The sequence below is a fragment of the Cryptomeria japonica genome, chromosome 5 (genome assembly GCF_030272615.1).
Source record: "Cryptomeria japonica chromosome 5, Sugi_1.0, whole genome shotgun sequence".
NCBI lineage: Eukaryota > Viridiplantae > Streptophyta > Pinopsida > Cupressales > Cupressaceae > Cryptomeria > Cryptomeria japonica.
In genome coordinates, this window is record NC_081409.1 from 414510512 (window position 1) to 414532528 (window position 22017).

General features: G+C 35.3%; 1 protein-coding gene across 1 annotated transcript; it reads right to left on the reverse strand.

The window, feature by feature from the left end:
* Nucleotides 1–733: 733 nt before the first annotated feature.
* Nucleotides 734–20361, reverse strand: LOC131076465 (sm-like protein LSM1A). Its single transcript, XM_058013649.2, has 5 exons — nt 19763–20361; nt 1887–1955; nt 1610–1725; nt 1438–1500; nt 734–1339 (listed from the first exon to the last, which is right to left on the reverse strand). Exons 1-5 carry the CDS (start codon nt 19821–19823, stop codon nt 1262–1264), a joined length of 387 nt encoding a protein of 128 aa, XP_057869632.1. The 5' UTR covers nt 19824–20361; the 3' UTR covers nt 734–1261.
* Between the last annotated feature and the right edge of the window lie 1656 nt (nt 20362–22017).

Consider the following 22017-nt stretch of genomic DNA (forward strand, 5'->3'; position numbering starts at 1 on the left):
GATTTGAAGAGGAGCGGCCAATATCTTGAACAAAGGTCTATATATCAACCGCGCAAGGAATTGCATATAGAAAAGATGTGAGCAAAAACACCATATGTTAGGATTTCAACAGACAGAGAAATGTCCAGCTAATTATCTAACACAAGGCCATAACAGCAAATTTAATGTCTTAAAACTACTTACATGCTCACTTGAAGAGAAATTTGATTTTCAAACTGCTGTATGGAGTAAAAATAAAAAACATAAATAATAGGTTCCTAAGCCTACTCTTAGACATTCAGAAATTGTAAATTCTGTGCATCGAGCAACTGGCTCTTGAATAGAAATATTGGATAAATATTGTGCTGTGATATTTTAACTTGTTTTACTTATATCCGGTTTTAATAATTTGTTCATGGTCCTCACACCCTCTCATAAATTGTAATCCTTAGTTAAACATCGGTACCTCCCCCTACAAGTGATATAAAAATACAAACAGCAAATCAACAAAAAAGGCCAACAAGCTACCCTTGCAATGTTCTTCTCGAATAGTTTGTTCGATGGTGTTACAAAATTAACATAAATTTTACTCCGAAGTAAAACCATATATTACATCTAATAAAACCATTTACTTCTAAAAATAAAATTTCCGTCAAAAGTCATATTCAAAACAGCCATAGATGACTTCCATGGTCATAACCACGAAGGATTATGCCAATGCCAATTGAAAAGTTAAGGCACTAAACATTTCCAATGCAAAAACCAAACCTGTGTTCTGGCATTTAAAACATCCAGATGTATTCACTCGCCCTTTATTAGTATTCATCCTTCTGAAGCGCAATGGAGTGCTCCATGGCCATGGCCATATCTTACAAAAAATAATATAGCCAAACTGAGAACATCATGCAGCGTGAGGATGATGTTCACTTCCTAAGACTATTAACAATCTTATTAAAAGCAGAATAGAACTCAAGAACACACTAACAATGAACTAATAATCACTTAACCTTAGGTACTCATTATGCCATTGAACACTTGATTTCTGCAGGTATATGGATTGCAATTCATCAATCAGTTGAAAAGTTCAAAGCCCTTTCCAACCAAATGTTTTCATATGCGCCATCCGCGATAATATTTGCGGGCCATTCAGCACAAAACTCGCCAAACTGGCAGGACACATATATCTAATACACTGCTCCATATTATACCCTGAAAAAAATTACTACATCCACATGGAATATTTCAACAAGGGAGATATAGGTGACATTACAGTCTCCAGTGGCTATTCTAAATCAAGAAACTCCATTCGTTTTCTCATAGATCCTTTCAAGTCCGTTGCATCTCTCTCCTCTTTCTGAGCCTGTGCACATGTAAAGCAACATTAGAATACATGTATACAAAGTCACTATCATATCATATTATGCAATTTATATGAGCTCAAATGGCTTCAAGTCCTACCTTTTCAATTTCTGTGGAAGAAACCTGAATCATATTAGCTGGAAGGTCCTCCCTCTCAGGATCCTAAAATGGCAGGAAAGAAAACAGTTGTATAACTTCGTTTCCACACAAAGAAACCATGAAAACAAGCAGATGTATTCTGTGGAACATCAGTGTGAGAAAAAAGTCGTACCATCTCTCCTATCAGTACGACATTTTCACCTCGAATCACATATAGACCTTGTGGTAGATCACAGTAGAGATCTCCAACAATTACCCTCTCAAAAGCATTTTCTAGTACAGCATTTGCTGCGTCAACAAAAATCCCAGAGTCAAAGACACTTCTGCAATACCATCGATTCCTTGCAGAGACCAAGCTCAATAGAATGCAATAAAAATTACTGTTCAATCAAACGTGGATCCTACTAGCATCTTATGAATCATAGTTACCATAAAAGGTGAAAGCTTACCAAACTGATCAAATGAACGGAGAATCCCAATAAGCTTTCTGCCATCTCGAAGCAAAACCAATAATTTTTCTGCAACAAAATATTTGTTTTAACGATGAGCTTTGTTGCTTTTGAACCATCCAGGCAGTAAAATAAATTAAGGCATGCACTAAACTCAAAGAATTGCTTTTACTCTCAAATAGCTGTGAGACTGCAATATTATAAATAGTGAGGAATCAAAAAAACAAAACAAGTTTCAAATACCATAGCAATTATGTTCTTTATTGGACTAATTAATTTGGATTTCTTTCTACAGCATTTGACAGAAAGTGGAAAGAAGACAAATAATATAAAGCATACAAAACAAAACATATTTAACTACTCGAGAAGTAATTTGTACAAGAAAATAAGTCAAGCCAATTACAAGAATACAGGATAGAGAATCGCTGACAATAGAAAAATAATTATAAATCAAAGCACCAACAAGATTTAAGTACAAATGCAACATAAAATTTTGAAATGTTCCCTTCACAAAAGTCGACAGAATGTAAGAAGATTAAGAAGAGCATAAACCACACAATTAACTAAAACAACTGACTGAACAAGAGAGAAGTGAACTGGTACTGAAATGAAAAGTGCAGGACAATAACAAGAAGAAAAGTTGATTGATAGTAAAATATGGAGCATGACCAATGAACTCCAATTATATATAGTATCAAAAATTAAATACAAATGAAATACGGAAAATTGAAATCCTCTACTGCATAGGATTCCACAAATATGAATGACATAAAGAACGGCATAAACCATCCACATTTTAGCATTCTTATCATATACACCTCAGTATCATACTTAATGTGAGTTCCATACCAAAATGAACATCTTGCAATACACAAAAATAATTGATGAATGATTATTACATCCATTGACGCTAGGATGACACCCAAATGAAAGCATCATTCCTGACAAGAAGCTCCACGCTACTGCATCATTAGGATTGCTACGCAAGTTTTATTTTGCATTGCCATGTGCTGCCGATTCAAAAACATGCATTGAACTAATAATCAAACTAAGGTACCTGAGGTTAAATAATAAACAAGCACTTTAAGTTCTAAGAAATGGTAAGCTAAAGCGGAAAGGTATGTGAGCTTTATTTTGCATTGTCCTGCTGTTTTCTTGATTCAAAAGCATGCTTGGAACTAATATTCACACCAAGGTACTTGAGATTAAATAATAAACTAGCTTAGATGGGTACCATCATCCATCTCCAGTGCAACTTTGACGTTACAAAAAACTGAGAGTAGCCCAGCTAACAGAATATTTCTTCATATTATAATGAGCAAGCTTGCATCCAGGCAAGAACCAGTTCGAAAAGCAAAGAAACCTATCATCAATTCAAAGAAATGTTGTCATTTTTCAACAGACAGTCCTTAAAACAGCAAAAGCTTTAACAGAGCACACAACTGCCCGCTCATCACATTTTGTCTCCAAGTCTATTTCAGTTCCTGTGTACCTCCTATCACATCTCTATGGTTCTTTATAACAATTTTTAGAAAATCTGTAAAAAAGGTCCTGACAGTGGAGCACCCCTGTGATCTAAATTCAATTAACTAGTTTTCTCAAAGAACCAAAGTATTATCACATATGCTGTTATAGACTTGTCCCAGATTCTTATTTTCTTCTGGTCATGCATTTGGCATGATTGGGGCCTACATGCAGATTGAGTTGAGACCAATTTCTACGGCAGGTGCCACCAAAGCCCATGTAGGATATGTTCATAGAATTCATGTTAGTCTCTAAAATTGAATTGGGGACAGCTTTCGTGACAGCCTTATTCCAACAATATAACAAATCAATCGTAAGTTTAGAAGCACCCTTAGGAATTCCATGGACATATGTGTTCCTTAGTTAATCAGTTGCCAAATTGGAACTTCCGGTCATTTTTTTTAAATCCGTCAGTATATAATTCTAAATACTGTTCCTTATCGCTAAATTTTATGGTGCCAAGTCTTATTTCTTGAGCCTCTGCATAATCTTTGGCCTGCAATCCAAGTCAAATGGGTAGCACTAAAGCATATTACCAGTATCAGCCTTACAAACTAGCATAGCTACCTTTATAAAACTCCATGTAAACGAAGTTGAGAGATATCATTCTCAGGCATCTATTCCACTTAGTCAGAATTAATTGCCTCGAGAGAATGATATATGTCAGTATCTTTTACATAGATTTTTCTATAGTTATGTTAGTTTAATTGAATTTATTATTAATCCATAATAAAGATTAGTCAAATAATAGAATTTATATTTTATTGAGGAAAGATTGCAAAAGTAGCCAATGTTTGAGCTTTGAGACTTTTCAAAGTATCAGTGAACTGTGATATATCAAATAATAGACTACTCTCAAACACTTGGGAACCACTTCATCATTATTATTATACCTTCTATATAAATTTAGAAAATTCAAATATTGTTCCATCTATTTCTCACTAATTTTTAAATACTTAATATGTACATGGACAAATCTATTGTTTTATTTATTTATGAATAACATTATTTTACTTCAGATTTAAGAATTATTTGATTTTATTTACACTTGGAAGTCAATATGTTTATAAGCACTATTTATGAATTATTTTATTAGGCACTAGAAAAAGCACTTCAATTACATTACAATTTTAATGATTATTTTTAACTTTTATTTTTACTATTTCTATATATTTTTTCTTTTTATTTGATTTTTAAGAAGTATAGTAAATAATAAATATTATATATTTATTAAAAAAAATAAAAAAGGAAAAAAATGCTATGCTTCTCATTTTTGTTTCACTTTAGCCGGCCCTACTTGCTTCGTGGATCAGAATGCTTGGTGATTTAGCACCCAGGGATGTGGCCTTATTGCAGGTTGGTGGCTTCAAGGGTGCAGTCAGGAATAGGGGCTGCGGTGCACACGGGCAAGGGCGAAATGCTGCTGAAGCCAGCTTTCAGCAAAAACCTTCAAGGAAGCTCTGGGTTGCATTAGCAAGCCAGCGGACAAGGGTTACAGAGGCATTTCAAATGCAAACCACAATAGTGGCACAGCTGTCAGGCAGTGTTCTCGTTTTCCAGTCCTCCCTTCTTCAACAACTCCTGGAGTTTGTTTGGATGCTTTGGCTATGGATTGGGAGGATTTTTGGAGGATCGTGCTCTGATTTTGGGAAATTTCAAATATTCATATGATAACATTGTTAAATCATTCATCATATACATTATACATAGCAATTGGGTTGAACTGAGAGTTCAAATGAGAGTTGAAATTCATAAATTCATATACATGAGGTGATGTAATAGTTAATGCATGAGGAGGCGTCCCCTACCGTCCCTGAAATTTCCGTTTCCGGGACGCCTGATTTTTCCCAGGAAATGCATCCCCAGGTAACACCGTCCACACATGCCCAAAAAATACTAATTTTTTAGTCAAGTCAGATACCTTGTGATTTGATTTTTTAAAAGTTTGACATGAACCTTCCTAAATTTAAAAAACTTCATTTGTGCAATTTTTATATTATTTCTTTTTTTTTGTGAAATTTATAGTTCTTTATATTTAAATTTTAAGTTTTGAATAGCTTTAGATATTTTTCTTTTCGAATTAATATTAAAATTTTACTTTATTTTATCTTAATTTAGATTTAAATGACATTAATGTTAATTTAATTATAGGTCCTGGATTGTATTTTTTTTTGTGTATTGTAAATTATTAAATCAATTTATAATTATTTATGTAGCAACTATATGTCTATGTTGCTTCTAAAATAATGAAAACCTCCTCTAATAACTTTGAAAATTATGTTAAATATGTGTATGTAATTTTTATGAATATCGTATCCAACCATATCCATATTAGGAGTCTTCAAAAATGGTTGTATCCGTATCCAATACCACATCTGTATTCATATTCGTATCCATGTCCATGCAACTTTGGGCCAAAGTTATGTAACCTGCATTCATGGGTTACAAAGAAATGGAAAGAAAATATGAAAAGATAACTATTTACCCCTGTGCTCGGGGTGGGGTGGGGTGGGGCGGGGCGGGGCGGGGCGGGGGGTTTATACTGAGATTTGAATTTTAGGAAGATAAGAAGATGGTATTGGAAAATGGTCCTTGAATCTTCCAAGAAGATTTTTTGTGCACGTAACCCTGGTACCCTGACTTCGACTCATATACAGAAATTTTCACCACTGCATTTTTATGGGTGAGACTACCATATCTTCACATTTAGTTTTGGGAACTAAACAGCTTGTGGGCCATTGAGAATGGCCTAGGAAGGTGTCATTGCACCTCCAAGGAAACTACCAACTATCAAAATTTCTACGTGTGCTTGAATCTATATTGAAATGGATTTAGCCAACAGCCTTCCTGCCAAGATATTGTTGAAGGTGGGAAGTAGATGGAGGCAACCTGTTGACTATGAAAAAATTGCTTTCAGATGCAAGATATGTTTCTCAACGAAAATTTTTTCTTCCCAATGTCATGAACAGAAAGATTTGGAGAATCAGGCTTTTCGGGCAAACTGACATGGTGGATTAGGGGCTGAGCCTCAACGCTATGTTATTCCACCAAGTACCCTCAAGGATTTGAACAACTTCAAGCCTCTCCAAAGGACAACATGGCTTCCTCCCCTCCTTTTGATGCTCAATCATAGATCTCGCCTGGTATCCGCTCAGAGAAGGTTAGTATGGAGGAGTCCCTAATTTTGCAAGAGGCTTCAATCCTGGAACATACAGATCAAGGGAGTACTCCTGGATTGCAGGAGGCATCTATTGTGATGGGTGAAGAAGAAAACGAAAGAGAGAGCAGCCATCTAGAGGACAAAGGATGGACATTAGTGAAGAGAAGAAAACATAACACACAACATCAAATGATTTTGAGGTCCTCCAAGAAGAGGAATAATGTGGAAACACGTTTAAATTAGCACAACCAAATGAGTTGTTTTGAAGATTAAGGTCTCCAATGTAGGGGAAAGGGTAATGGATAGAGTAGCTTAATTTGCACCCCTTTATGTGAGGTGTGTAATCCAATGGTCCTGCATGGCTTTCTATTGTGGGTAGTAGACGGGTTGGGGATACTGCTACTTTGGCAGAACATATCATGTACATGATGAAATTGAAAAATAAATTGAATGAATGATTCAATAATTGGATAATCTATTCAACAATATACAAGCGTATATAAAGAGATTACAAGGACGACATTCTAAATTAAGAACAAGTCATTTAAAGTGAACTAATAAAAAGCTAAACGCTAAATAAAGCTTAAAAGCTAATTAACTAAAAAGAAAAAGCTAAATGTTAAACAAAGCTTAAAAGCTAATTAACTAAAAAGCTAAATGACCATTAAACAAGGAACTAAATATAGGTGACTAAAATATAATTAAATATTCTAATACCCTCCCTTAATAGTCATCCTATCTACTAACTACCCTACAAAAGACACTGCAGGTCTTTTGATCACAAATGAAAAGAACACACTGCTGCAGTGGAGACCCTCTGTGGATCTGAAAAGTGTTAAGGACCAAGAATACCAAAATCCATCCAACTTGACGTTGGGTAACCAAACAAAAACCTAAAACCATGATTTTGAGGAAAAATCGGCAAAACCTCCAAAACTGAAGATATAAATCATCATTTTTGTGGAAAAAAATGGTAAAAACCCTTGAAACGTCGCACAGTAAAACCCCAAGCATCACGCGGTAAAACACTAGTCATCATGCAGCAAGACACCAGACATCACATGGCAAAACAGCAAACATCATGTAGTAAAACAGCAAACCTCATGCGGCAAAATAGAAGACATCACGTGGTAAAACAACACTTCTTGATTTTTGAGGAAAATCAAGCAAAACCCTCCCATGATTTTTTGTGGAGAAAAATCAGAAAACCCAGAAAAGCTCTCGAAAAACCCACCAAGAATCTGAAAACAGAATGCACATCCAACGGCTCAAAAATTGAGGCACGGAAACGATGCACCCAAAAATCGGCAAACCCTCCAAAACTGAAGATATAAATCATCATTTTTGTGGAAAAAAATGGTAAAAACCCTTGAAACGTCGCACAGTAAAACCCCAAGCATCACGCGGTAAAACACTAGTCATCATGCAGCAAGACACCAGACATCACATGGCAAAACAGCAAACATCATGTAGTAAAACAGCAAACCTCACGCGGCAAAATAGAAGACATCACGTGGTAAAACAACACTTCTTGATTTTTGAGGAAAATCAAGCAAAACCCTCCCATGATTTTTTGTGGAGAAAAATTAGAAAACCCAGAAAAGCTCTCGAAAAACCCACCAAGAATCTGAAAACAGAATGCAGATCCAACGGCTCAAAAATTGAGGCACGGAAAACGATGCACCCAAAAAATCTGACGATGACCCAATTGAGGTCTCAAAAACCCACCAAGAATCTGCAACCAGAATAAAATTTCGACTTGAACTGAAGGGTCAAAACCCTAGTCGAAAATTGCAGAAACCCTAGGAAATTTTTCAATCTGCAAAAAAAACCTCAAAGTTGCAAGCATGAAAACGAGAACCCTAAAAAACATGAACTGCTGCCCATCACAACGAAATTCACCCATGAACCAGAAACACTTGAAACCCTCAAAAAGCCTTAAAAAAAGCAAAATCGTTTTTTTTATAAAAAAACAAAAAAAAAAATCTGAAAAATATTCCAAAAAGAAGGCCATGAATTTTTTAATAAAAATTTGCCAAACTTTAAAGAATCCCATCGACCCACTCTGATACCATGAAAAATAAATTGAATGAATGATTCAATAATTGGATAATCTATTCAACAATATACAAGCGTATATAAAGAGATTACAAGGATGACGTTCTAAATTAAGAACAAGTCGTTTAAAGTGAACTAATAAAAAGCTAAACGCTAAATAAAGCTTTAAAGCTAATTAACTAAAAAGAATAAGCTAAATGCTAAATGCTAAATAAAGCTTAAAAGCTAATTAACTAAAAAGCTAAATTACCATTAAACAAGGAACTAAATATAGGTGACTAAAATATAATTAAATATTCTAATAGAAATGAGATTTCCACAATCCATAGATTCTCTGTAAAAGCTTCTGGAAATGATTGTGTGCGATTTTTTGATCAACGTTTCGGATCACACTCCGTGATCCATCATCGGGATGAATGAGAGCACATTAAGCAAAAAATGGATGACGGAGTGTGATCCAAAACATTGATCAAAAACTCACACACAATCATTTCCAAAGCTTTTACAGATATCATGTACTTGCCTTTTTATCAATAAACACACCTATTATGTATCAAAAAAAATATTATATATTTATATGTAACTTATTGTTTTAGTTATGAAATACATAAAATCTACTTGTACTAAGTAGATTTAAAGTATCTCAATTTCAGATACTATTTTATTTCTACTTAATCTAAAATTTTACTTGCTATTGTATTTTTTTCTAATTTTAAAAAATAAATTTGAAATAAATTATTTACTACACTATTCATCAATTAATGGCATTATTTTGATGCAAAACACTATCATGCAATCGAATCCAGAAACAGCAACAGTCAACATATTTAATCATTTAGCTAATTTAAGAATATTTTTTTATATATCTGCTTTTTTATTTAACATAGTGCATAGTTATCTTCTATTTTATTGACTAAATTACTTTACTCACTATAGCTAAATGAAAATAACCATACTCAAAAATATATACAAATATTTTGCCCAGCTCTTTTATAGCTTTCTAAACATACTCACACCATTACACTCCATCTGTTCCTGCCACTGTAGTTATGCCTCTCAGTGTAATAACATGTTTTCCTTATGGTTTCAAAATTAACAATATCCTTGATTCTGTAGTTCCTAATGATTGCAAGTTGCTTCCAGTTATTATTTGTCCATAAAATCAATTATGTAGACCTTCTCAGGATCCTTGCACTTTTGTCTATTGGATCTCTTCTCTTTGAAGTCAAGAAAAGGCCCTTCCAATTGTAATTGGCAATGATAGCAGGGTCTTAAACTCGGCTTGCTTCAACCTTTGTTTCTCAATAGTGGGACTAAAAAGGAATTAGTTTACGATTTCCTTTGAACCTCTTAAGTAAAGAATATGATTCTGCTTGCTGAATGGACTCCTCAAGAATGGCAGGCTCCAAAGCTGTGGCAAATGCTTTGGTGGATTCTACCAATTCATTAATAACTACCGCAAGAATTTCCAATGGTTTCCCTTCCATCCATGAAAAGAATAACCTGATGTCAACTTTGAGAGTAGAAACTAAATTCATTTGTGACATGTTTTGATTCCGCCAGTACTCATAAGTTCACATACTCCTGGTCTGTGGCATAGGTGGCATTGAAAGTTGACCCCTTAACAGCAATTCCATATATCAATTGCACATAACTAAATATAGAGGATTTGTTAAGCCCCCAAATATATCACTTGAAAGCCACATTGTAAGTTCATAATTTATGTTGTCGCCTTATTAAAGGACTTACATGGTGATGGGGAACAAGCTGAAACTGGATGAATTACACAGGAATATTGATGCAGGCTACATGCAATTTAGGAAAGAAAAATACATGTTAACAGTCAAAGGTAGCAACCTAATGCAAATACTCTAATCCAAGCACAGAAGATAGTAAAGCTCTTGCTATCACTTGCTATGTTTCATTCAGTGTGATTCAATAAAGGGCTTGCATGTATATGTCTTAATTCTGCAAATACAAAGTTGCAGCATTTGACTAACAAATTTACAGATGTGTTTCAGGACCTGCCTCATGGGCTAACGATAGACAGAGTATAAAGATGCCATTGAGTTGAAACCACAATCCAAACAACTCATTGCTCTTCTTTATAAGGACCCAAAATTAACAGTGAGATTCAAAAAGCATTCCAAAAGCTAATGGATATTATGTCATGTAGTTCCCAGCACAGTTCGCAGACTCTGACTAGGAGAGTACTCAGCAAGCCCAAAATTTTCTACTCAGCAAACACTCAACAAAAACTCATCAACTTAGAAAGTACTAAAAATTTGATTTCTTTAAGAATTTTTTTTTTTCAAAATTCAATTACAAGATGTATTAAATTAAAAATTGACATCTTGAAAGAGAAGTGCATGGTTTTGTAGCAAAAACGTCATGTGAAAAATGCATTTTAACCAATGTTTTACCCTCATCGGTATTTTTACCACATATTTCCTACATCTATAAAAACTTGCGAGTTAAACTTGTAAAAACTCACCCAGCTGAAAAAAAAAAAGAGTACTCAGCAACTCGGAGAGTACTCACAGAGTTTGCAAACTATGGTTCCAAGTGACAATCCTTTTACATCTCCAATAATCTTGACCAAACAATAATTGAAGGAAAAAACCAATCAAACAAATATCTTATTCAATGCATAGGTAAGTTGCTTGATAAATATCATTAGATAGCAACATATATAAAGAATGGTTTAAGATTTGGATTACACCAAATTAATGAGTGAAAACATGATCAATTCATGAAAGCTTCTTCCAGACTCATGAAGCCTACTATGTCAAATAGATGTGTCCTCTTGCGCTGAGTAGGTACCTTTTAAGATAAATTACATCAAATGTGATAACATTTATAGTATTCTTGTCTCTATCAAAAATATGGGAGAGCATTTTCACCATTTGAGAAAAATATTAGCAATCCCCTGACCTGAATCTGTATTTACAGGTGTAAGTGCAAATTCAAAAAATATGAACTTGTGTATTTACGGAACCATTCTTGATGGTCCAAAGAATGTGAGACAAATAAGGTTTGTTGCAGGATTTGGAGGCCTCCTACCATCCCTACAAATCTCAAAGGGAAGAATCAACTCAAATGAATAGAGTTGAAGACGCCACATTCCAGTGTAGGAAGAAGGTAATGACTTCATGCCTTGTTCTTGCACTTCCATTTTTCTCTCAGCCCTTTACACCAAAATTGCAGAGGATCTATCATGCAAAATCAGGTTCCACTTGCTTTTGAAAATAAGAAGCTGACTGATAAGAAATTGCTATGCATATATACATGGAAACGTTGACATTTATGATTGCTTTGCAAGAAAGCAAGCAAATGTCTGTCAAAAAAGCACTTATTTGGTTACTGTTAAACTACCAAAAATTGAAGTACTCGTTACCAAAAGAATAAGTAGAAAGCAAAGTGAATAAAAAACTTGCAGGGCTTTTGCTTTGAAATGCAATAGAAGGGCGTTGATACTACTATTCTTGCTGCAAGCAATGCCTATGAATGTCAATTGCACTGTGATGGGAAAGAAGATAATTGTTGTGCATGACAACAATGGGAGTTCTGCTGTATTAGAAGATTCAAAAAAGATGCAAGTAGAAAACCCAACAATAAAAATTTTCTGGTGTAGTTCAGTTTTATATTAAAAACATGTATGATTTGTATCTAATAATATATTCAATGAAAAAGGTCCTAGCAGGATAATATTTCTCTATTGCTGCTGGTCAAGCTACCCTATTTAAGACCTGCAACACCAAAAAAAATCTTTTAAAAGTATCTCATAAAGCAGATACGGAACATTCTTTTGCCTCACTAAAAGCTTGCCAAAGGAAAACAAGACAGGCTGAACAAGCCAGCAGCTACTTCATCCCTTTGCCTACTCCCAATTAAAAAGGGAATTCAATAAAATAGAACTAAATACATGTTTTAATAGGAGGAACAACATCATCCTTCACAATTGACCAAATGACCAAGCACAAAAAGATTATTCATACGTATTGTTTAACAACCTGCAAGGTATGTCCATCATTTGCATGGACTCTCCAAGCACATCATTAGTATTAGATTCTTTATTTTGTTTTGGTGATGCTCAGGGCTCAAACGCTTGCACCCAATTTTAAACCCTAACCACCAGAGAAACACCGAGTTTGCACCAAAATTCACCACCACGTGTGTGCTACCACAACAGTTGTCTTCAAAATGAACATGATCCCACTGACCCAGAGAATTCTCATATCCCAGAAAAGAACAGGGTATTCACCAATAAAAACTGTTGCACATTTCCTGCCTGCAAATGGTAAAATCCCAATTTTGTACCCGTTGTACCCAGAAAAAAGAAATTGCCCTACCTGACAAGGCATTGTCTCAAAGAGAGAGAATTCTTATATTGTCCAATCAGGGTATTCACCAATAAAAACTGTTGCACATTTCCTGCCGGCAAATGGTAAAATCCCAATTTTGTACCCTTTATACCCAGAAAAAAGAAATTGCCCTACCTGACAAGGCATTGGCTCAAAGAGAGACAATTCTTATATTGTCCAATTATGGACCACTGGGGGAAGCTCATTGAGCTCATGCCACAGCTTGCCACCCCAACATACACTATTCACCCTTGCCAGGGAAATTTCCAACACCAAACAAGGACAGTGATCCTCCACTAAATATTGTTCCACCTTTCCCGCCTATGAATGCTAAGTACTAAGACCTCAATTTTGTCACCTCTATGTGCCTGGAAAAATGGCTTTGCCATACCAAAATGGGCATTAGCTCAAAGGTAGTTTAAAAATTGTAAAACTTACTACAACAGATACTCTACTAACATCAAAAGCTTTTTGAAGGTGCTGTTAGAAATTGCTTGTCCCATCTTACCTCCAAGATGGATGGTAGATTGTTAAGAAATGCATACAGGTGTACTTAAAAAGCTAAATTGTTCCATAAGTAAAGGCCATAAGCTGATCCATGGCTCCCCTCTGCTGCCCACATGAAGACCTATTTTACGTAAATGGCATGTGCCTAAAATCAACTTCTTTCTGTGGTTGTTGTAAAACACACAACAAACATGGAATTACATTTGGAAATGCAATTTTGAGGACCCAAGCCAGTGCCCATTATGCCAGCAGGGTGAAGAAAGCAGGGATCATTTATTTTTACACTGTGCCTATTCAAACAGGCCTGGAGATTAATTCTTTTCAGTGCCTCTCCTGCTGTTTCTGCCCCTTACACATTTGAAGAAGCCATAGAAAGGTTCATTTTAATTCAGGGAGTGCTTAATCCTTCTGCTTAGCCTTTATTGGTAAAAGATCTTATTCCCCAACATATATTTTGGGGAGTTTGGAAAGCCAAAAATGATAGAATCTTAGGAATCAGCGTATTCCTTGGGCTACAGAAATGAACTCTCTTTCCTTCCACCTTCAGGATGTCCCTTGCCTTCACGTGAAGAAGAAGCATACCATGTATGATCCCACTCCTCTCTCTTTCTTAATGGAGCCTCTAAAGGAAACCTGGATTCTTCTGGAGGTGGGGGAGTCATCTTCAAAAACAGTATAGTCTGTTTAAATATGCAGTGGGAATGGAACTGTCAACAAATAACCATGCTGAAGCCTGTTCTCGGAAATTGGGCCTCTCTATAGCCCAAGAAAAAGGAACTGACACTCTTAAGGTCTTTAAAGATTCTAGGATAATTGTCAACACTGATAATAAATGGCAATCTAAGTCTACAATTCTCTCCTATGTAGTCAAGGCTATTTGTCCTCTTACAAAACAGATTTCTCAGATTGACCTTCAGCATGTTTGTGGAAAGTATAACAAAGAAGCTGATAAGCTGGCTAATACTGGTGTTACCCTCAATCCTAGAACTTCAGCAGATTTGGCAAAAACATTGATGAATAACTCCCTCTTTTGGCCTACTGTAATGATGTATTCTGCTGAATTTTCTACTTTCCAACCCTACTTACTTGACCTTATCTATGTTATGATTGCTATGTTTGGTGATGTCTGGCTTTGGTCCTCAGGCTTTTGGCATTGTTTTGAGCCTTCTCAGCATTGGACTTCTGTAACTCTATTCAATTAAACTGTTATTTTTATGCTGTTTTTTTAAGTCTTAATCGCTGAATGACAAGTTTGTGATAAAAAATGGTTGTACCTAGCAGAAAGTTTGTGGAAATCATCATATTATGTAATTATCAAACTGTCGCCACTTGAGGCCTTACAGTCATGGTCATTCATAGTGGAGAGAGTGGACCATTTATTACACCAAATACAACATTTCCTGGGTCCCTTGAGCAAACACTATAGATATTGAAATATCTGGAGAAAGAAAGCACTAAGGTTGAGAACTAAGGCCAGGTCCCCATGTGGCTGCTTATAGCTTATTTTAGCTAGCATCCACTGCTTAATTTTTTAAGCAGCAATTTGTGGAGATGGTGGGCCCATGAATATTCATTTTTGCTGCAAATTTCTAAGCAGTCATCTTAAACTGTGCGAAAAACATATAAAAATCATAAATATTTGCAGCCTAAAAATAGGAGTTAAGTTCAAATTACCACATAACATGCATATAATATGTTTATTGTGTGCACCGTGAATTACCATATAAATTATATATGATACAATGTGAATATTTAACTGCAGGCAACTCCAAAAATATGGTTGTGAGTTGTAACCTCAAAAACAGAATAAATAAATATATGTATGTTCACAAAACCATGTTCTATATTTATATGGTAAAGCATGCATTTAAAGGCAAATTTTATACTAATTTAGAAAATGTTAGTAAATATAAATTAACACTTAAATGCTAAATCGTCAATTAAATGGAAAGCATTGTAAATTAGTAACATTTTATGTCTTTAAAATAATGTAACCTGCAATAAGAATGTAGTGGACACTTCAAGGCGCTAAAAAGTAATATGTGTTGTTTTTATAAACATGAAGCCAGTAATTATTGCTTTTTACAGAGACATGTAATAAGTAATATTCCAAGAATTACTTTAAAACAGCATGCCATTAAAGTGATAAGAGCATCATAGAAGCCATCATTTTTACACACAGACTCATCGGCCATAATTGGATGGAGAAGAAGCCATAAAACAATGGCCTTTCCCCCACATTCTTCTCAGCTTCCATACTGTAAGAGCACCATCTGTGCAAGTCTCCCATCATTAACAGAGAAACAGTGTTTGTAGCAGCAAGGTACAGGAGTTTCTATTCTTTCCATCCCCAAAATCTCACACCTTGCCTGTACCCACAGTAGAGAACAGACTGTGAACAAACCAGACCTGGGTCTGACAGATTTCCTGGGCAAACCAGACCTGTGTCTGACAGATTTCCTGGGCTAACCAGTAACATAGAACAAACACTAGAACTGGAAAAGTGAATTAAAAGTTGAGCTAAAATTGAATGTGGCATTCTTGTAATTTGATATTTCTGTCATGAGGAGTCATGCTTCTCCTTTCTAAGTTTTGCTGCAACATCTTGGATAATTGCCTTTGGATTATGGCATCAATCAATCTCAAAAAACTCGTAGGTGCAAGCAAAAGGGAAATGCCCATTAAAATCATTTTGCTCATTGTAAGAGACACATTTAAGCAAGGAATGTTAAATGATCTGTTGAAGGATTTTAGAACTGCAAAAAACATATTTTCTTTGTGTTTTAACTTTAAATTTCCTTGTGATATGTATTGAAGTTTGTTGTGGCTTCATTTTCATCATGTTTAAGGACTTTTCCCATCCTTTCATTTCCAAAAATGATGTAGAGGACTCGGGCACTACCAAACTTGCATCAATTTTCTAATCACACAGGTTGAATGTAATGTCCCAATTTTTAAGGTGACAATTAATTAAATTGATTTTTATTAAGTTAGCAAAAAAAGAAATTATATATTCAAACGATGACTTAATATTAGTTAATTTAATTAAATAACAATAAAATAATAAAATATTATTATAAGGTCACTTTATTAAATAAAGCTCTCTAGTCGGCCTAATCTTCTAGATGTTTCCTGGAGGGATTTATAAGGAGGTCCTGGGGTTGTAACAAGGGGTATGCTATGGATTTGATAAACATTTTATGATTTCTGGAGACGAAAACCTTCAGGAGTTTGATAGAAGGGTTGGATGAAAACATAGCTCTTCCTGGGGTGGATTTGTGATGGAGTTCACAGCTGAACCAAATTTGTGAAGTCTTCCTTTGAAGACAAATTAGCAGAAAATAAAGATATTTGCTGAATGAGGTATTTTATATATGATTTGGGGAAAATAAGGATTATTTTATTCTGAGCATTATAATACATTTTTATTATCTGCTGAATAAATAAATGAGTACCATATAAGAGTTGCATAATTTACATTTCCCGAATCTGGCCATGAAGCTTTCCAGAGGATTGATGCAAATATTTTATAGACTTTTCCTATCAAAAGGATTTATTAAATCAAGCTTTCCAACTGAAGCTTGTAGAGAGTTTCTATCAATTCTTAAGGGAATAAGTTATAACATAGTTGTTTCATCATCCCTATCATAAAGCATAACTTGCAAGACTGAGAAACAATGTTACAGTGACAAAGTGAAAGGGTTTTGACAATTTGCATTGCAAAGGGGGTTGTCGTAAATTGGATATTGATTTAAAAGATGATGTGGTAAATATAACAGAGATTAGGATTTTATAAGTGGATCCTTAGACAATGCATTTTCCTAGTTATCAAGACGCACATTAAATTATGGCAAGACCTTCAATTTAACTTCCTAGATTTTAATTACCAAGCTGCTTCTGGATTTTGTGGTTGTCTTTAAGTTCACCGTGCAACAGCAAGAGTCTACGAACATATTGTCTGAAGCATCTTAACATACAACCCACAACTCATATATACTGAGAGAGAAAGACAGTCCAATTTCCACAAGTTAATAAGCAGTGGTAAAAAAGCAGCAATATAACATGACACTGTTAAAACAAAGCTGGACAATGCTGCAGAAGCCTGCACACCAACCACATTCCAAAATAAATTGTTTGTCAGCACTTCTCACACAATACCGCATTGTACCAGACCATGGCCAATGCATCTTTAAACTCTTTTGAAAGTGATAATAACAACGGACTCTAAAATACCATTTTGAAGTTTGAGACTTTGAGTAAAAAGTTTAACTATGAAATCAGAAATTCAAATTATCGATCTTAGTGTTAACTATTACATAAAGTATATCATTATGCTATGAATCTGAATCATAATATATTTATTGCTAATGTACTACTGTCACTGCTGTCATGATTAATTTTATTGCTGTTATACTGCTGTCATGATATATGTATTGCTGCTTTTATAATGCTATCATACTATGTCATGTTATAATGCTGTTATAATGCGATCATGTTATATTTAACAGTCTTTTCTTAATGTCATGAATGTTTTTATTCTAAAACATTATAAAATCTTGACTTTCCATTAGGATCATCTGGCCATCAGCAGGACTGTCAAGGGATGTCTCAGACTTCCACAGCCATCTTGGGGATGACCAAACATCCCCACGTCGTTTCCTGTTACTGCAACACATTTCAACTTTTCAAATATCCCCTGCTGTCCACCATACCCAAAACACCATAGGTAATGGAGATAGTAATTTGAGGGCCGAGGATGCATCCCATGGAAGGCAGTGACTAAAGCGCCTCCTGACATCTTAGAGGTAGTGGGAACCATAATGAAGGTACACAACACAAGAGTTTGAAGCTCATGTTTGAGACACCTACCATACTAAAGTATCAAGCATGAGGTGATATTTATACACCAAAGGCCTAGAGAAACAACAAATATTTAAGAAATATACTAAGCTCGGGAATCCCACACGAGCCTACTGGAGAAGATCATATGTTTCCGTCTTGGAGAAACTCATTCAATCTGATGGGGCTTATGACATGTGCACCTGTAACCTCAGTGCAGTCAGGTGCACAGGGGGTCTTATACGGGATATGTAATAGTATCTATCCAGGACATCCATAACATTTGTGGTTTAGTTGAACAGTAAACTTGCTTTAATTTCATGACTAAAAAATTATTAACTTCTATTAAAAATCAATACCGGGCAGATTAAAAAGCAGTAAAATTCACTTCACGCGGATTAGATAGACTGGGCTATCATCTAGATGTCATAAAAATGATACCTTTTCACAACACTCTACAATGGAATTCATTTCAAGATAAAAAATAAATTTCAACAAACAGAAATGAATTCCCATTCCCAAAATATCCCTAGACAATTAAAAAACGTCATGACTTTCTTAATGGAATATGGCATAAAACATTGAATGAATCTTCGCTAAGCATATCGACCAGTACCAAACTGCCCATAACTAATTAATTATATTTGAACCATAACCTGGTATATTTTTAACATTGAGCTGGTAAGGCTAAAGGTGCAACCAATAACCGCACTTGTGAGGACATTCTTCTTCAAACCGAAGATAACTCGTTTCTTTAGAATCCTTTCAAAGTACCTCCTGAAATAAAACCAGCACCTTTGCCCTAAATTTTAGTGACCCATCTCGTACTATAGTCACCCTCAAAATGGCTATTTCCTGCAGAAGTTACTGTTTATACACGCATTGCAGACAACCTTTGGCAAAATTGTAAACCATTGCAAGCTTGGCTAATCAAATATATGAGGATCATATTGTTTGTTTGAGGAGCCGCATGCAATTATAGTAAAGGGACTAACCGTACACGATGTCGATGACCTAAGATTATTGGGATTGCAATTCCGTCAACAAGTGTCGTCCCCTAACTACAGAACGCATGGCATAAAAAAGCATAATAGATAAAACACAATATCTTGAATTAATCAATAGACCGAAGTCATCTTCTTTTTTTAAACCAAGTTTCACCCGTCGGAACTTGAACCTCCACCCATTATCAACAAGTACTAGGAATCAAACCCATGTGAGGAGGAAAAAAAACAGAATATACGAAACCCACTTCAGTCATCAAATCGGCACCCAGAAAAACAAATTTAATTAAATCCAGATCCGCCAGGCAAGAAAACAATTTTGAAGCGCAGAACAAAAGATACCCACAGCCAGATCCGCTTTAACCATAGCTAATAATGCTTGAATAAACAATTATTAAAAAGAGGGTTGAGAAGACTGACTGTCTAGATAGCTGGCGAGAGAAGTTGAGAGGAAGATGTCCTCCGAGCCTGGCCAAGACATCCCCTCTTTTTACTCTCAAACTCCACTGCTGCTAATACTGCCAATATGTCTACGCTACACCCAAACGTGGAGCAGCCTGTCCTAAATAGCATTGGCAGCCCCCTTGTCGATCTCTTGAAAAGCCCTGTAAATAGCAGTCCGGGTATAAAACCTTAAATCCTCCTTGTATAGATGCCCTAAATCCTCTCTCGAGTCTGCCCTCCCTCCGCTCAATAGCAAAGAAATGAAGGCGGTATGTTTGCTGCCCACAAAGTGGCTTTTTTTCCTCTACCCCACCTGGGCGGTGGTGGGAATGGCAATGGCCGCTTCCAATCCCCAAATCTGTGGTTTAAAAAGAAAAGGCAAATGCGTAAAAAGCCCTCTATGTCACTCCTTTCATCTTGGTCTTCATCTTATGTTGAGCATGTTGCTTCTGCTATCGGCCTTTCCTCTACTTCTCCTCCTCTCTCCGTCTATTCTCAATAGATCCTCCAACCCCGGCGACAAGCTGGACTCCACGTGGATTCGACCTGCCCAAGCAATGTATGTATATCGCTCACTCAATTAAGAAGTTCGGTGAAAAGGGTTATTCCCCTCAATTTTGCATACAACCATCCCTCTCATCATTCAAGTCCATTTGGCGCATGCCCATGAGTGCATAGACTAGGGTTTTCATTTGATGCTCATTGTTTTGGATAGAATGTAATGACTAGCATAGCAAATTTTGGTCTAAATTTAATTCATAATTTTGATTTATTATGGGTTGATATTGTATATGAATATAAATTTGGTTTTTGAATTTTTTTTAAAAATTAAAGTAATATTGAATTTAAAAGAAAGTTTAAACTTAAATTTGCATTTGAAAGAGAAATAATGCAAGTAGATAATGATTTTATAAAAGTTGGTATAGAATGTTCTATGACATATAAGATTTGGTTTGTAGCCACTCAAGATCTAGGAACTTTTATGAAAGCCAAATAGATATCAACTATCAGAGAAAGATTATATTCTATCATAGGATGCAGATGATAGATTACAATAAATTGAGATTACAAAGAGAAATCCTCGATTATATAGGCCAGAGCAAGACTTGAGATTGTATAAGATTATGAAATGTATCTTAATATCATGACTTAAGACATAAAATGATAACTATTCTATGTGTACCCTAAGTAAACTTAAGTAACAAGTGTGAATAGAACCTAGGTGATAAATTGGCTAGGTAAATCACCCCTTTCACACCAACATAAGTGAATCTTAAGGAGAATGTACAAGATGCAAAGATGGGTCCCAACTACTAGGCCATGTTAGGTATCAATATACAAATGTAATATCTAACATACGAAGAAAATGAGAAAAGGAGAAAACCCAATGGGACAAAACTCCTCCCAAAAAGAGAAATAATAATAATAAAATACTCTTAATGAAGAATGAGAAGGACAAAACCCCATGCGAGGAAAAAGTTCCCACACAAGAGAGAAGAAGAAGAAGAGAGACCATGCAATCCCCTCTTAAAGTAGAACCTCCTATAATGATCGTATATGTCTAACAATGAATGTTGAAAATGATATCATGTTGAATAGCATTCTTCCCCTTATGAAGAAACAAAACAATAATGAATGTTGAAAATGATATCATGTTGAATAGTATTCTTCCCCTTATGAAGAAACAAAACAAAGGATGTATGTAGGATGTCTTCCCATTCCCGAAAGGAAGAAGGTGGAAGAAAACTCAAGATGGATGATATCTTTAAATTCTACTCAAGTGTCTCCATGTTGATACCAAAAATTTCAATAATCAAACCAAGTGTTTTATGCCACACCAAGGAAGATGACAATCCAAAGTCTAATGGATATTATTGTAGAACACGATCCAAAGACAAAAATATCTCCTTTGAAGATAAAGATGCTTCCTCCTACATATGCTTCTCAAATTTATCCATGCCCATGTCAAACTATAGTGAATGATCATGTGGATGATCAATAAGAGGGTCTAATTGTTCCCTCGCAACAACTAAAGAAGAGTCATCTTCATCAAAGAGAAGATGAATGCAATCAATGGTGTCTCCCAAATCCAATATGTGGGACTCTATAAACAAACCTGCAATGTTTATCAAGTATTCATCCCAAGTAGTCATATTTGAAAAACAATGTATGTCTCGCTACATTGAATCACAAAAAGACATGGATGTGGCAACATAAGCATCATCACATGC

Bases quoted from the DNA above. Each gene is read 5' to 3' on its own strand.
- LOC131076465 (XM_058013649.2), bottom strand. From the start codon at position 19,823: ATGTCTTGGCCAGGCTCGGAGGACATCTTCCTCTCAACTTCTCTCGCC. The intron at 1,501-1,609 runs GTACGACTTTTT...CTGCCATTTTAG, and splicing joins TCGTACTGATAGGAGAGATG to GATCCTGAGAGGGAGGACCT. The intron at 1,340-1,437 runs GTAGGACTTGAA...ACATGTGCACAG, and splicing joins CTTCCACAGAAATTGAAAAG to GCTCAGAAAGAGGAGAGAGA.